Source organism: Triturus cristatus, chromosome 1_2 (genome assembly GCF_964204655.1).
Source record: "Triturus cristatus chromosome 1_2, aTriCri1.1, whole genome shotgun sequence".
NCBI classification, from domain to species: Eukaryota; Metazoa; Chordata; class Amphibia; order Caudata; family Salamandridae; genus Triturus; species Triturus cristatus.
The window spans coordinates 519,529,077-519,544,185 of NC_140580.1; the positions used below are offsets into that span (position 1 = coordinate 519,529,077).

General features: G+C 44.2%; 1 protein-coding gene across 4 annotated transcripts in view; it reads right to left on the reverse strand.

Annotated features, from left to right (window-relative positions):
* LOC146867553 (delta-1-pyrroline-5-carboxylate synthase) overlaps positions 1-15,109 on the reverse strand; it is a 384,344-nt gene that overhangs the window by 48,233 nt on the left and 321,002 nt on the right. For all 4 annotated transcript variants that reach the window (XM_085606275.1, XM_085606272.1, XM_085606277.1 and 1 more), the window contains exons 13-14: positions 1,510-1,647; positions 1,176-1,371 (exon numbers count right to left, since the gene is read on the reverse strand). In XM_085606275.1, coding sequence (XP_085462401.1) covers positions 1,176-1,371; positions 1,510-1,647 — 334 coding nt within the window. The remainder of the gene's footprint in view (positions 1-1,175; positions 1,372-1,509; positions 1,648-15,109) is intronic.

The window sequence follows — 15,109 nt, forward strand, 5'->3', positions numbered from 1 at the left end:
TAAGGACAGCGACCTTGAGTTCAGTCCCTGGAGCCAGACTGTCTGCGCCTTTGACCAGACTTCTTTTGGAGCTCAGTGACAGCGAGCTTGGCCTTACATCTTAGATCGCTTTTAGGTACATCTTCGAGCAACACAAACACAACTTGTGTCATGATCAGGTCAGAGATACCACAGGCAGACGTTGTGGATGACTGTCACTGACACTTGCCAGAGACAATCATGACACAGCTTGAAACTGGTCGTTTTAGGGCCTATATCTGCACACTGGAAGAGAATTTAGTATGTAAAAAACCTTTTCCTGAGGGTAAGTTCTGTCAAAAAGACAGTACTGCTAGCTCTTGATCAGCATCGGACGGTGGTGAAAAAAAACCAAGCTGACGTCATCGCGCTCAGGGGCGGTTTTATAGGGGCACTATCTGGAATAGACAGATCAGATACGGAGTCACACCTGTTGATGCATAAGGGAATTGCTATTAAAGTTTGCTGATCCAGTCTGGAAAATTCACATGGTGAGGAATTGGCAGTTAGAAGTCTCTATCAGAAGCTAACTCTTTGATTAATTAAGCCAATCCCCTTGTAATCCTTTCCATACAAAAACATTACCATCCTTACTAGTACCACATGGAGTACACGAAAACGTTGAAAGTGAGTGATAAAAAACCTTTTGTGTTAAACTATTTTGGTTACAAACTTATTGGTTGTTTCCTCTGACTGGTATTATAGAAAGTAGGCTGCTGTTAAGACTGCCATGAAATTCATTTTACCATCTTTTAAATGTAGATATTACTGTGATATACTCCGCTAAGGAATTGTGATGGAATTGCAGTAAAAAGCCTCTGTCTCTAGCATGATGAACTTGATGGCTGCATGCTTGAACCGTTATATATCTCAATACAAAATTTCTCTTATCCCATTCAGAGTTTACACTTGGTATTTATGAAACGCCATATATCAGGAAAAATGCATCTCGGTGTTCAATGGTAAGTGTATGTAAGAGTAAAGCACATTTCTTTCAATTAACCTGCCATAGGTTTCTTCTCCATACCATTAATTGATTTTTAGTTTAGGTTTTAACTAATATAAATGTGTTAAATTAAATTACATTTCAGTATCGAGTCTAAGTCTTAAATCCTTCCGCTCAGTCACAATGAAATGGAAAGCATCTTTCAATTTACCTATCCTGGTGATCTTTTCAACAGCAGACTCAGAGTCAACATAGACATGGCAGATTCCTTCACTATGTCCCATCACAGGAATTCCTTTGGCCGCTTTCTGAATGTTTCGGACCAACTCAGAGGACCCGCGTGGGATGATCAGATCTATCAGTTTATCCAAGCGGCACAAGTCCTCCACATCCTCTCTGGTGCTCACCTGTAAATATTTGAATAATTACCGTCTGTAACTGCTTTAAAAATAAACAAGCATATCAACCATTTGAAAAAAAAATATTAGACAACATGCTCTCCGAATTAACAATCCACAGAAAGATGAAAAAAAGTAGACATTCACCAACTGCACAGCATCCTTGACTCCATGTACTGACAAAGCCTCCTGGGTCAGGCGGTGAAGTATATGGTTGCTGTATGATGCCTCTTTGCCTCCTTTCAACAACAAACCATTTCCGCTAGCAATTGCCAATGCAGCTACCTGCCAAAATAACAGAAATATTTTCTTTTTCACTATCAGAGCACCAAGGTAAAAGAAGATAGGATACATATCAATATTATTTATTGTTGTGCCATTACTTCATGCAAATATTTCAGCCCTGCTTTTCAGCAGTCTCTGTCAAATTTCTCATAGGAACAGTTCTATAGGCACGTCTCTATTCACCTGTTAAAATTTTAAAGGAACACCAGCACTTCAATGTCTTAATACATTTCGATTTCAAACAAGGGGTTCCACAGACTTTTAGGGTGAGGGTTTGGAGTCTTAACAACTAACTGCAAGAAGAGGAAGAGGACGCCTTTATCTGACTGCATTATCTCTCTCCCCCAACTGCACAATACTCCCTGGACTAAACCCAATCCTAAGTATTGATTTACTTGTAAGAGGAAAATGGCTTCAGTAACTCTCCATTCTCGGCCTGAATAGCTTTTGCCCCAGACTGCGAAGTGGAAGACTTTTCATGAGCTTTTTTTTTTAAATCTAGCCCCTCCCTCATAGAAACCTCCCTAGGACATAGATAAGTGAAGAGTTAAGTACTACCTCCTTTGGCAAAGAACTTGGTCTGTTTACTAGTATGGAAAGAAGTGGACCTACAGACAGCTCTGCAACCTTTAAAGGAGGTGCCGTGACAGCACAGCAGAAAAGGGGCACCACACCTGAAGAATACAAAGAAAGATTACTGCGGCACAGCACAACTGGTGAGTGAACTGGTCATCAACAGACTGACAGGTTTCAGAATGACATAACACTGTTCCACGACAAGGTAACCGCACCTCTCCCTTCTCATCAACAAGGTGAGAACCATCATTAACTAATAAATATGTGAAACAATAAATTAACAAGAGACTATGTATAACCCAGGCACGAATTCGATCTCATTAATCATAACTGATCAAAAAAGTGTGAAACGTCTATTTAGCAGTAAGCAACATGTAATACTCAACTATATAAGACAACATTTATAGGAATCTATGTTATTTCACGGTGACGTCACACAAAATATTCCTTCATATGAGAGACCGGGGTTTCCTTTGCAACCTTGACTTGTTATCCAACACTGTTCTTCTCTGCCTCAACATCTATAGTAATGTTTGCCAATCTACTAACATGCTATCACTGTCCACACTCTACCTTTGCTTATTATACACCTACTGAATACAAACAGGATCAGAAATATTTGACACACATTTCTTTACCAAAAGCAATTCCCGGATTGTGACTCATTCACCCACACAAAACCAAATGCAAGGCTACTTCTCACCCTCGAAAATTCAGCATTTCTACGATTGCACCTTGCTTTGACACCTCTCCACAATTTGGGCACTGACAACCTGTTTTTGCTTGAGGACACCCTCCAAAGTAGATACAATTGGGGTTAGCTTCATGGCTGTAGTAGGAGTTGTCTTGTATACACTCATCATCTCACTGACTGCCTTCCCCACATCATTCTAGCATCTGTATGCACGCAATTTGCACACACTGGCCTAATACACAGTTAAACCTCTCTACCATTCTTCACTTTGTGGGCAATATAAAAGCATCCTTAAGTTTGTGATCCTGCATCCACATAAAACCTCACTCATGACTCGTGTGAATTGTACCTCTTTGTCTGTAAGCATAATGCCAGGTACACACCCTTTCACAAAGACTCCTGGCAAACATTTTACCACCTCTGCTATTGTGGGATCTCGCACAAATCTGACCTCCACCCACCTGAACAAATTGTCTATCCACACAAACATGTGGTATGAAAAGGACCTGAAAGGCCTAAACCAATCCCCTGCTAAGCTCTCTCTGGACACACAACAGAGGCGTTTCTGGAGATGACCTAGTGACTAATTTTTTTTCACTTAGCCAGCATTAGCTACAATCCTTACCCTTTCTCTCAACATTCGCTTCTATCCGAGCTCACCAGTGCTCTTCCCTTAGATACCTTTTCATAAAGCTAACTCCGATGTGGCCCTCGTGTGCAGCCTCCAAAATTCTCACAAACCCTACCAAGAGGAGCTAGTTGCTCTCTATGGAGCAGGAAACAATTTTATTCTGAAAATGTGTATGCAACTTTCCGAAAAGGCTGCACTTCCTGTCTGAAAACGCTTTTCCTGGGCCACTATTGTGCAGTATGCCTTAAACCTTCTTTGTGGCCAATCTAAGCAAGTTTGCGGGCAACTTCTTAATGGTCGATGTTAAAATGTAAAGACAAATGGTCTGCCCCAAAAATATGTCTTAAATTGCTCCACGCTCTAAACACAGGCTAACATTTCTCTTCCTATGACAGAATACCCGCACTTTTAGGACGCAAGTGTTTTGGAAGCAAATCCAGCAGTGAATTTTTCACTATCAATTTGACTGAAAATAGCCCCTAGGCAATGCATACTGGCATTAACCGTAATCGGACTCGAATACCCTCTCACAAAAGTCTGTGAAGTAGAGGCTTCCAAAATCGATGTTTATATCATCACTTCACTACTCTTGCGATCCGAGTCACATGTAAAAAAAAACACCAAAAAAAAGATTCCGAAGAGATCTAAATCCTTCTGTTGGAGTTGCAAATTCTTTCATGAATTTTGAGTAAAACACACCCCAAGGAAAACTGGTCTTTATATACGGGATGTGAGGTATTAGCTACCTGGTTTAAGACACACACAACTCCCAGACAGAACATGACCCAAGTATTCAGTTTCCTCAACTCTGAAAATGTTCTTGTTTTTCCTCAATCTTGAGCCAATGTCACACAAAATCTGAAGAATGTTCTCCACGACACTGTCATGTTCAAGCAAATCATCACCATAAATCAGTTTTCATCTTTGAAACACAATATTGCTTACTTTAACATTTCTGCAATGACATATTGGACAGCAGATGCTGCCAAAGCCAAATCAAACTGCAAGCAACAAAATAGGTAAGTGCTTCTGGGGTGCCAAAAGTCGAGAAGTATTGAGATTCTAGAAAAAAAAAAAAAAGAATTCGATGGTGCATGGATTTAAAATCAAATTTTGTGAACCATTTTGGCTTGGTCTACAGCAGCCAAGAGGTCTTCAATTCTTAGTAAAAGATAACATTCCACCCAGATTGATTGGTCAGATTGCTCAAGTTAATCAATGCATAAGAAAAGCTCCCCATATTTTTTGCAAGTCCTTGCAATTAGGGACAACCATAGAGCTACATCAATAGGTTTGCTAACACCTTGTTGTAACATACATTGTATTTGCTTTTCTAGCTCAACAAAATAACTATAAAGTATATTACAAAGTTTACACTTCAAAGGAATAGAGCTGTCCTTGACCTTGATAGATTGTTCACAGCCCTGGATTTTGCCTAATCTATCACAAAAGACATCTTTGTTCTGGTAAAGTCGTGTTCAATTGTATCCTTCGTTACCTCCAGGATACAACAACATTTTGAAGCCAGCTTGATGTCCCATTCACACCTTTTTTTGCTACATAGACTTTGCCTTCAATAGAACAATCTTTAAAAGCAAAGCATGCCAAAAGATAATCTTAAATGTCAATTATGCTCCCATTGAAGGCCACTGTAGTGATATCCGGAGATAACGAAACACTGTGACGATAGGCTTGTTCAAAATCATCAACTGAAATAGCTGATAGAATTGCTGTTGGTGTCAAGAATCCCTTTTCATCAATAACAACTTGAATGTGAGGATCATACATTTTTTTGACAATATTTACACTGTGATAATAATTTTCAATCACAACCAACAAACGGAATTAATCTAATCTTTGGCATGTGTCATCACTATTGAGATGATCTTTGCCAAATAACTACCTTCATCCCACTGCTAAAGCCTTTAATGAAGTGACCTACTTTTCAATACTTCCAGCAAACTTGTCCCAATGCTGGGCAAAGTTGAAAGTTAGCCGCATTGAGAGAAGCAGCCACATTTGAATCATGTTGTCTTCCTGTAAATCTGTCTTTCAGGCATCTTGGATTTGCATACATGAGTGATAGGAAACCTTTATCCATTAAGGTATGGTTCTCTGACGTTAGCTCCTTAGAAACTAAACTTGCATTAATTTGACATGGTGACATTGTGACCAATTCCATCTGTGTGGAGGCTTCTTGGGAAGTCGCAATACTTCTGGCAATATCCGTGACCTCATCAGGTTTTGGACTTTTGCAAGTAAGCGTTCTTGGACTTTTTAAAATTGCATCTGCCAACTAACTTTTCTCTTATTAGTTGCGAGGTAAACGTATCAAAAACTAAGTCACAAACGCATCCACTGGTTCCTTAGGACCTTCAAATGCTGTATACATCTTTTTAAAACCTTATCGCAATGAACAATACTGTTCTTCTGGTCTTCAAACAGTAAACTGAAACTTATCTAAGTTTTCGCCTGATTGGACTACACAAGGTGGGAGATGTTAGAAAATATTTTGACCATCATTCCTGAAATTTTACAATAAATAAGAAGTTTCTTTTTTTTTCTAAGGCCTATTTCTCTGTCTATCTATAGCTGCTCCAAAATAAGCATTAAAGAATCCTCCAGATCTTCCATGAATGTCAAGGGAGGTGTAACACTTTACTTACAGAGGGATAAGATAACCACACCAGTGAAATAGAGAAGAGAAAATATTAAAGAACAGTTGAAAAATAAGGATGTGGAAATAGCACTTAATAGAATAGTTTGCAACTAACAGACAAGTAGTGTACAAGCTACTGGTTGTTATGATATATATATATATATATCCTACTATAGCAAGTAGGTAGTTACAGTTAGGACCTAGTTTCCATAGACAGAGCATTTTTTGTTTTGCTAATGTGAATATTTTACACAAGAGTTTCAAAACTAGTTTGCCACTCAGCTGCTGTCTGGAATGTGTCGGGGGGGGGGGGGGTGCGCTTGCATTGCGTCTGCCACTTTGTGTATCGTATTATGGTTTCTTTGGTGGGGGAGGAGGGGAAACAAAGTATAAATAGGATAAGGGGTCATGGGACTGATAGAGGAGTCTGTAAGGAACCTCTCTTGGGAAAGAAATAGTGGAAAATATTTTTGAGGCGAGAGAGGATTCACAGATCCTCCGTGTGAATCCGCAACAGATCCATGGATCCAGACCCCAATTAAAAAAAGAATACACCCACTCACACACACACACACACTCCCATACAGTTACTCACACACCTATACAGTCACTGATGCATCCACTCACAGACCATCACAACCACTCACCACCCACTCACACACACACCCAAACAGACACTCGCATACCGCCGCCTGTGTGTATCCGTGATAGATCCATGGAACCAGATCTCAATTAAAAAAATATACCCACTTACACACACCCTCTCATCCCCACACAACCACTCACACATCCATACACCTACTCACACCCATACAGTCACCTACACACCCACTCACACCTATACAGCAAAACCACCGACACCCCCGCACTCTCACATACATACAGCCACTCACACACCATTCATACATCCACCCATCACACACTCTCATACCCCCACACAGCCACTCGCACATCTATACGGTCACTGAACCATCCACTCAGAGACACAGAGAACCATTCACACACACCCTCACAGACCCCCACAGGCACTCAAATAACCACGTACGTAGCATGCTGGAGTTGGCCTTAGGCCGCGTGGTGTTTGCTGCATGTTGGGGGGGTTGGTGCAGGGTCTGGTCTGCGGTCAAACCCCGGGTGTGCACAGCTAAGGCGATCAGTTGGATTAATGTATGGTAATTAAATATGCAGGCCTTATAGCCAACCCCCCATTGTGCATGGTGGGGGTGCTAGATACAGTTACCTTAGGGGACGAGTTGTAGTTACTTGAGAGAACTCTAACTATAACTGCTGAATTTCTATAGTTGTGTGTGCAAAATTTGAATCTAATTAGAACTTCCTTGTAACTGTTTGTTCTTTGTGAGATATATGGCTGGACATGTAAGAAGTAAACTAAAAATGTAGGAAAAGTACAAAAAGGCAGAACAAACTAAATCGTGGAAACACAAATCTCTGACTAAATACTTGGAAGCTGTAAAAGTGCCTCGTGGGCTGAGAATTTTATTAGGCCCTAGTTTTGAAAATCCGAATGCGGAGATGAGAGAATGGGCTGAAAGCGATTTGGAAGCTACATCAAGATTAATTAAAATCTTGGTTAAATATGAGGAAATTGACCGCAAGGAATTATTAAAACAAATAGAGGAATTGGAAATGCTGTTCAGCTTAGACACTCAACATAAAGAAGTCATTAAAAAATCAAAAATGGAGGCTATACAATGACTCAAAAACAAGAAGAGAACACTAAGATATGAAAGGTGCAAAAATTCCTAAGGAACAGAATGGACTATGAACAAGGTCAGTGCTATGAACACAGAGACTGAGCTAAGCTTTGATTTGGACACCGATAATGAGTCCAATAAACAACAAGGCCTAAGAAGTAATACTGGGGCTAGAGCAATGCTACTAGAGGACCTGGATTTCTTACGGTAGGATCGCCACCAGACATTACGCCCAAGAAATCCCAATGCCAGAGGTGCAAAGAGCGGTGAAAGAAACAAAGAGAGCGACTCACAAGACAGAATTACCAAACAGCAGAAATGGAGGAAGAAGCAACAACCGAAATAGACACTGAGCGTACAATCATAAACCTAACATCGCTAAGATTGAAGAAAGCAGAACACATCTTAGCGTTAGGTTTATCCTTTTGTCCAGAAAGTAGTTTTCAATACAGTCAAACACGCATTGACGTGTATAAACTTATCAGGAAATTAAAACTCATGAAGTATCATGCCAACAGAAGTGCGAAACTAAGAACATCTTTTCACTTGGCCTCTACGCCAGTGCAGCAAGCGGGATTACAAGTATCAGACATGATATTACTCAAAGAATTAACAGCTCTACAAATTGAACACTTAAAATTAAAATCTCCAATTGAGGAACAAGAACTAGCTTTAAGAGTACAACTAGAAATTTGGGGTGAAGCGAAAACCTATTTAAAACCAACTTCCAAGTTCCTACTTATTACTCCTCATGATACCATCATATTCAGTGATATTCTAATAAAAGATGTCAAAAGAATGGGCAAATAACAAGTGAAACATCCAAATAATAGTGGACGCAACAGGAGATATTTTTTGTTAAACAACAAGCTCCACAAACAGAATGAACTAGTAATATCCAATTCTGATAAAGGGGGCAATATTAACCTTTGGAATATGATAACATACAAGGCAGCAGGGATGTGGAATTCCTATAGCCCGACGCCCGGGACATATTGTTTGGGGTGAAGGGCAGCAAGTTTTAATGTCTATTTTGTCCTTGGGACTAGTAGGCCCATCCCCCTACAGCACAAACCCTTTAGCTGCCAGTTTACAATACCACATTATGGATCAAGGAAGAGCATTGTCTAAAGTTAAGGTAATATGTGTGTCCATGTGTTAACACTGTTCAAACTTGTATTTATGGTTCATTAAGGCAAAGCCTTTATTATTAGGGTGAGCACTAAAAGTAAATGTTGTCAGCTCTGCCTGCACTACTGACGGTGGTTCCAGTATAAACGTGTACACACATTTTCAAAGTTTAGCAATATGAGGCTATGTATAATGCTCCCAGAATGCTCTCTGATTATAAGCAAATATTTGCAGAAGCTTGAAAGCAACCGTGATGATTCTTTGCTTTCAAAATAAAATGTTCACAAAAAAATGCAAGCAGGAAAAAAATATTTTGCTAAACTACTGTAAGATTTTAGGTACTATATCTTTGCAGCATCATTTAGTCACATGTTGATGTATGCTTGAATTTCCCAAAAATATTCATATTGGAAAATCAGAGTAACCGGTTAAAATACGATTGTGGGAAACAAAAATAAACAAGCATTGGCAAAGCCAGTAGGTCTGAAATTGGTGGTCAGGCTTTTGGTTTTGTCAATGTGTGACTTGTTTAGGCATTGTTTTTTGTAAGACCTTATCTGTGTGGGAGCTGCAGGGCCCTCACCATTCTAACAAGCATTGGCAAAAGCAAAAGTTTTTGGTCTCAAAAAGCACACATTGCCACAGCACTTCCAGGCACTGAACAAAACTACTTTGTGTGCCAATATGCTGCTTGTAATAGAGCAGAATACTGTCACTCACAGTGAAGCCAGCTGATAGACCTAGCGAAGGAGAGAGCGAGAGACATAATTTTACTAAACACAAAAGGTCCTGGTTAACCCCAGGCCTAATTAGAGGCCCAATTATTAAAAAAAGTCTCAAAAGTGCATCCATGGTATATATCCATGCATTAAGTGCATATATACAGTCTCCGTGAATTCACAAGAATTTACAGAAGTAGGCCAAGAAATAGTACTGTAATATTTGTGAACTGCATTTTAGCATGAGCAAATGTGCTTGTGTAGATTTGCTCATGTGAAAATCTGAATGTTTCAAGTTCACTTTTCCTCCAACCAATTTTTTCCCACCCCTGAAGAAGTTTTACGTCTGCCACTGCCAGGAGTAAATTTCCAACCTTTTTCAGTATGGGAAAAGATTAAAAAAAAGAGTTGGTGAAAACCCTTAAAACATGCAAATTCGGGCTACGCGCCACTGTCTGCGCCGTCTCCACGTGGCCTTGGCTCACCGCCATCGTCTGACCCCGTACCTCGCTTTACTCCTCGTCGACTTCGAAAAGGCTTTCGATTCGGTGGGGTGGGCCTACCTCTTCGACGTCCTGTCCCGCATGGGCTTTGGCCCTCGGTTCGTGGGGATGGTGCGGGTCCTCTATGCCCGTCCCCGTGCCAGAGTATTGGTTAATGGTGCGTTGTCACGGCCTTTTCGGATCGGCCGGGGGACGAGGCAGGGTTGCCCACTGTCGCCCCTTCTCTTCGCTCTGGCGATGGAACCTTTGGCCGCCCTGATTAGATCTGACCCCCTCCTTCGGGGGTGGGATTGGCCTGGCTTGGAACCCGACAAAATTGCCCTCTATGCGGATGATGTCCTACTGTACCTTGGGGACCCAGCGCGCTCCGGACCGCGCGCACTATCCATTCTGAGCCGTTTCGGCCGGGCATCGGGTCTCTCCCTCAACCCGCGGAAGTCGATCCTGGTTCCGTTGCACCCCTCCAGGGAATGCTTTGACTGGCAGGAGACCATCCCTCTGCGCCGCCTATCATTTCAGTACCTGGGCACCTGGGTCTCCCTCCTCCCGGAGCTGAGCTGGGTGCTCAATGTCGCCCCCCTGGTCAAGAGAGCCAAGGTCGACCTGGCGCGATGGCAACAGCTGCCCCTTAACCCGCTAGGGAGGATCGCCCTCTACAAAATGATGATCCTTCCCCGGTTTCTGTACGTATTGCAAAACGCCCCCCTCTCCTTTCCGCGACCGTGGTTCCGCGAATTAGACGGGATGGCGACGAGATTTCTCTGGGGCGAGGGGAGGCGGCGGCTGGCTCTGTCGACGTGCCGCATACCCACCTTTGACGGGGGCCTGGGCATGTCTGATCTTTACCTCTACTACATGGCCACCCGCCTCCTGGTCATTCACGACTGGTTTGGAGGGGGTTGGTCCGACCCGGCCTACAGGGTGGAACTTAACGGCTTGGGCTTCGCCGCCATCCAAGATCGCCTGTACGGCGCCCCCATCCCTGCTTCTTGCCCGGACATCACCAAGGCTGTATTCCTGTCCTGGCGCGCAGCGCTCCGCCTCACCCGATGGACGGGACGGTTGACCCGGGTCACCCCCTTGTGGCACGGGGCGTGGTTGCGGGAGGTCACAAAGCTGGAAGGCTTCAAATCATGGGACCTCATCGGCATTTCCCAACTGGGGGACATCTGGCGGGGAGGGCGGATGTGTTCCTTTTCAGAGCTGCAGGCGCGTTTTTCCCTTCACTCCTCTCAATTTTATAGATACCTCCAGCTGCGCCACGCCATACGCACCTACACCCCACTGGACATCCGGCTGCCAGACCACAGCCCCCCGGAGGCTCAGGTCCTGCTGGGCAACCTGGGGAGGGGGGGCATTTCCAGGATTTACCGTTCCCTCGTCAATTGCACCCCTACATCCCTTGCGGGTCTTAAGGAGCGCTGGGAGGGGTGGGTGGGTCCCCTGGATGAGGCCGACTGGCGGGACGCCCTTATGGCCCCCCGCTTGGTGACGGCCTCCGCTAAGCTACGACTCATCCAAATTTACTATCTCCATGCGGCATACCTCACACCGGCTCGCCTTCACCGTGCGGGCCTCTCCGGGGACGCGGCCTGCCCCCGCTGTGGTTCCGAGCCGGCGGACTTCCTGCACATGGTGTGGTCCTGCCCGGCCCTGGAGGGGTTCTGGAGAGGCATTGAAACCGAGCTTACGGAGGTCCTGGGGTGGGAGGTGCCACATGACCCCCGACACTCGCTGCTGGGCATCACAGATGGCTTAGATGGCACACGTTCAGAACAGCTGTTTCTCATGACGGCCTTGATGGTGGCCAAGCGCGACATTGCAGCGGCATGGAAGCAGCCGTTGCCGCAGAGTGTGGCTAAGTGGGGAGCTGGGGTGGACTGGTGCGCGGCGCAGGAGCGGACTCTCTAGCGGGCACGAGGATGCCCCAAGAAATACCGGAAAGTTTGGGGGAAATGGCTAGGCAACATACTTTAGTAGGGTGGTTCGGGGGGTGGGGGGGGGCTTCTGGGGGCAGGGGGGAACGGGGTGTGCTTCCTAATGTATTGCTGTGTGGTAATGCTTCGGAATACCAGACTGTTTCTGTTGTTGTACCGTTTAAAACAATAAAAACTTGTTTATCAAAAAAAAAAAACATGCAAATTAGTAGGTTTGAACAGACTCAAAAGGGCATTCCAACCCTTGAACTATTGCTTACCACTACCTTCAGCTCCAGTATGTAGACCTGCAGAAACGTAGCAACATAAGGGAATTGCTAGTATTCAAACCCTACTATGGTACAAGCCCTGGCATAATTAGAGAGGCTTTATCAGAACTCTTGCTTAATGAGATTGCTTCCGTAATTTGTCGCCACATTACATGGCACAAAAGGGACAAGTGGATTTTGTTACAGGACAAGTAGATTTATGTAGCAACCTGCCCCATGGACAAGTAGATATTTTATTAAATACCACACCCCTGAGTTAGTTGAGCTAACTAGAACTTGCGCACCCGCAATGCACTGATGATGTCACATATTACATCACTCTTGACATGGTCAGTGACATCACTGATGACATCATCCAGTGACAGTGAGTGTTTCTCAAAAGTTTAAGAATGTGATATATATGTATGCCAAGGTGTATTAAAGAATGAGTGGATGTATGAGTGTCTGAATGGATGATTTGATGGGTGGGTGACTGACTGTATAAGTGAGTGATTAAATGTGTCTTGGTGAATGCATGGGTGAGTGACTAATCTGTGTGAATGTCTGTATCAGTATGTCAGCTGGTATGTAAGTGGCTGCATGGGTCGGTGAGTAGCTACATGAGTGTCTATATGGGTTAATGATTGGCTGTCTGAGTAGCTGTATGGGTGCCTGAGTGGGTGGGTGGGGGTGAAACTCCCTGCATGGATGTGTGAGTGGGTGATTCAGTGGATGTATGGGTTCATGAGTGCGTCTGCGAGGGGCTCTATGGGCGAGTGTGCATGCATATGGCTGTGTTGGAGAGTGAATGGATGTCTCAGTGGTATATGTGTGAGTAACTACATATGTGAAAGGCAGTATATGTGAGTATTGGAGTATATAATTGACTATATGTGAGAGTGAGTGATTGTAAGAGTGGCTGTATGGATGAGTGTATGCTTGCGTCAGTCATTGTATAAGAGTGTAAGTATGTGTTAGTATCTATATGAAAACATGAAGTGGTGTATGTATAACTGTATTGGTGATTAAATGGCACTGCGATTGAGTCTTTGGGTGACTGACTAGGTGTGTGAGTAACTATGGGTAAGTGGTGGTGTCTGAGTATCTGTATAGGTGAATGAGTGCATATATCAGAGGCTGTATTGATGAGTGACTGCGTGTATAAGTGACTATCTGTAAGTGAGTGGATGTGTGTAGGCCTATGAATCAGTGAGTGGGTATGTACTAACTGGTATTGGTGTGTCTATGGTTTTGAGAATGGTAGTCTGCATTTCAGAGTGGTTGTATGAAAGGTTATATTAGGGTGTGAGGAGGTGCATCAGATATTAACCGGATGATGTCATTTGAGATGTCATCAGTAATGTCACTGATCACATCATGAGTGATGTAATATGTGACGTCATCAGCAGTGCATTGCGGGGGGAGCGAGTTATAGTTAGCTCAACTAATTAGAACGGCCAAATTTCTCTGGTTTTGTACGAGTGAAATGTCCAACTAACTATAACATCCCTGAAACCTGTGGCTTTTCCAGTGAATGTTTAAGATTTTTACAAAGCTAAATTCTAACTATAACGTCCCTGAAACCTATGTTTTTTCAGTGAATTTCTAAGGTTTTCTAAATACTAATTACTAACTATAATGTAGTAGCATTTGCAGAGTGGTGCAGAAAGGGGGCTGGGCCTCCGACCAACACTCAGAAATTCCGCTGCCTAGGACTTACAGGAGGTAGGAGGAGGGCTTCTTGACCCCCAAAGTCCCTCAGGAGTAAAGTGGACTTCATCCCCCAACCCGTAGTGTGCCAGGAGGAGAGTTTGCAGAGTGGTGGAGAAAGGGGGCGTGGCCTCCTAAGACCTCTTAGCAATCCCACTGTGTGGGACTTACTGGAGGTAACAGGAGGAATAGTTGGCCCCCCAAGGACAACCTTGGGGGGCAACTACAAGCCCCCCCGTTACCTCCAGTAAGTCCCACACAGCAGGATTGCTAAGTTCTCATGGCCGGCCACGCCCCCTTTGCCCGCCATTCTGCAAACACGCTCCCTGGCAGGCTCTTGGAAGGGAATTAAAGTCCCCTTCGATGCTGGGGGTCCTTAGGGGCTAACTAGCCCACCTGACACCTCCAGTAAGCCCCAGATAGTGGGATTGCTGAGAGGTGGACACAGGCCACACCCCCTTTCTGCACCACTCTGCAAACACGCCTCCTGGTACACTCTTGGTTGGGGAATGAAGTCCCCTTACGTCCTGAGGGTCCCTGGGAGCCAACTAGCCCTCCTGTTATCTCTAGTAAGCCCCACACAGCTGTATCGCTGAGAGTGGTCCGAGGCCACGCCCCCTTTTTACACCACTCTGCAAACGCACCTCCTGGCGCACTGCTGCTCGGCGAATGAAGTCCACTTTAGTCCTGAGATCCTCAGGACACAAGAGGACCTCATCGTCCCACCAGCAGTGCGCCCAGAGGCGCGTTTGCAGAGTGGTGTAAAAAGGGGCGTGGCCTCAGACCACTTCTCAGCAATCCCACTGTGTGGGGCTTACTGGAGGTACCTGGTGGGCTAGTTGGACCCTAAGGACCCTTAAGATTCTAGGGCACTTAATCCCCCAACCCAGAACATGCCAGGAGGGATGTTTGCAGAGTGGTGCAGTGAGGGGGCGGGGC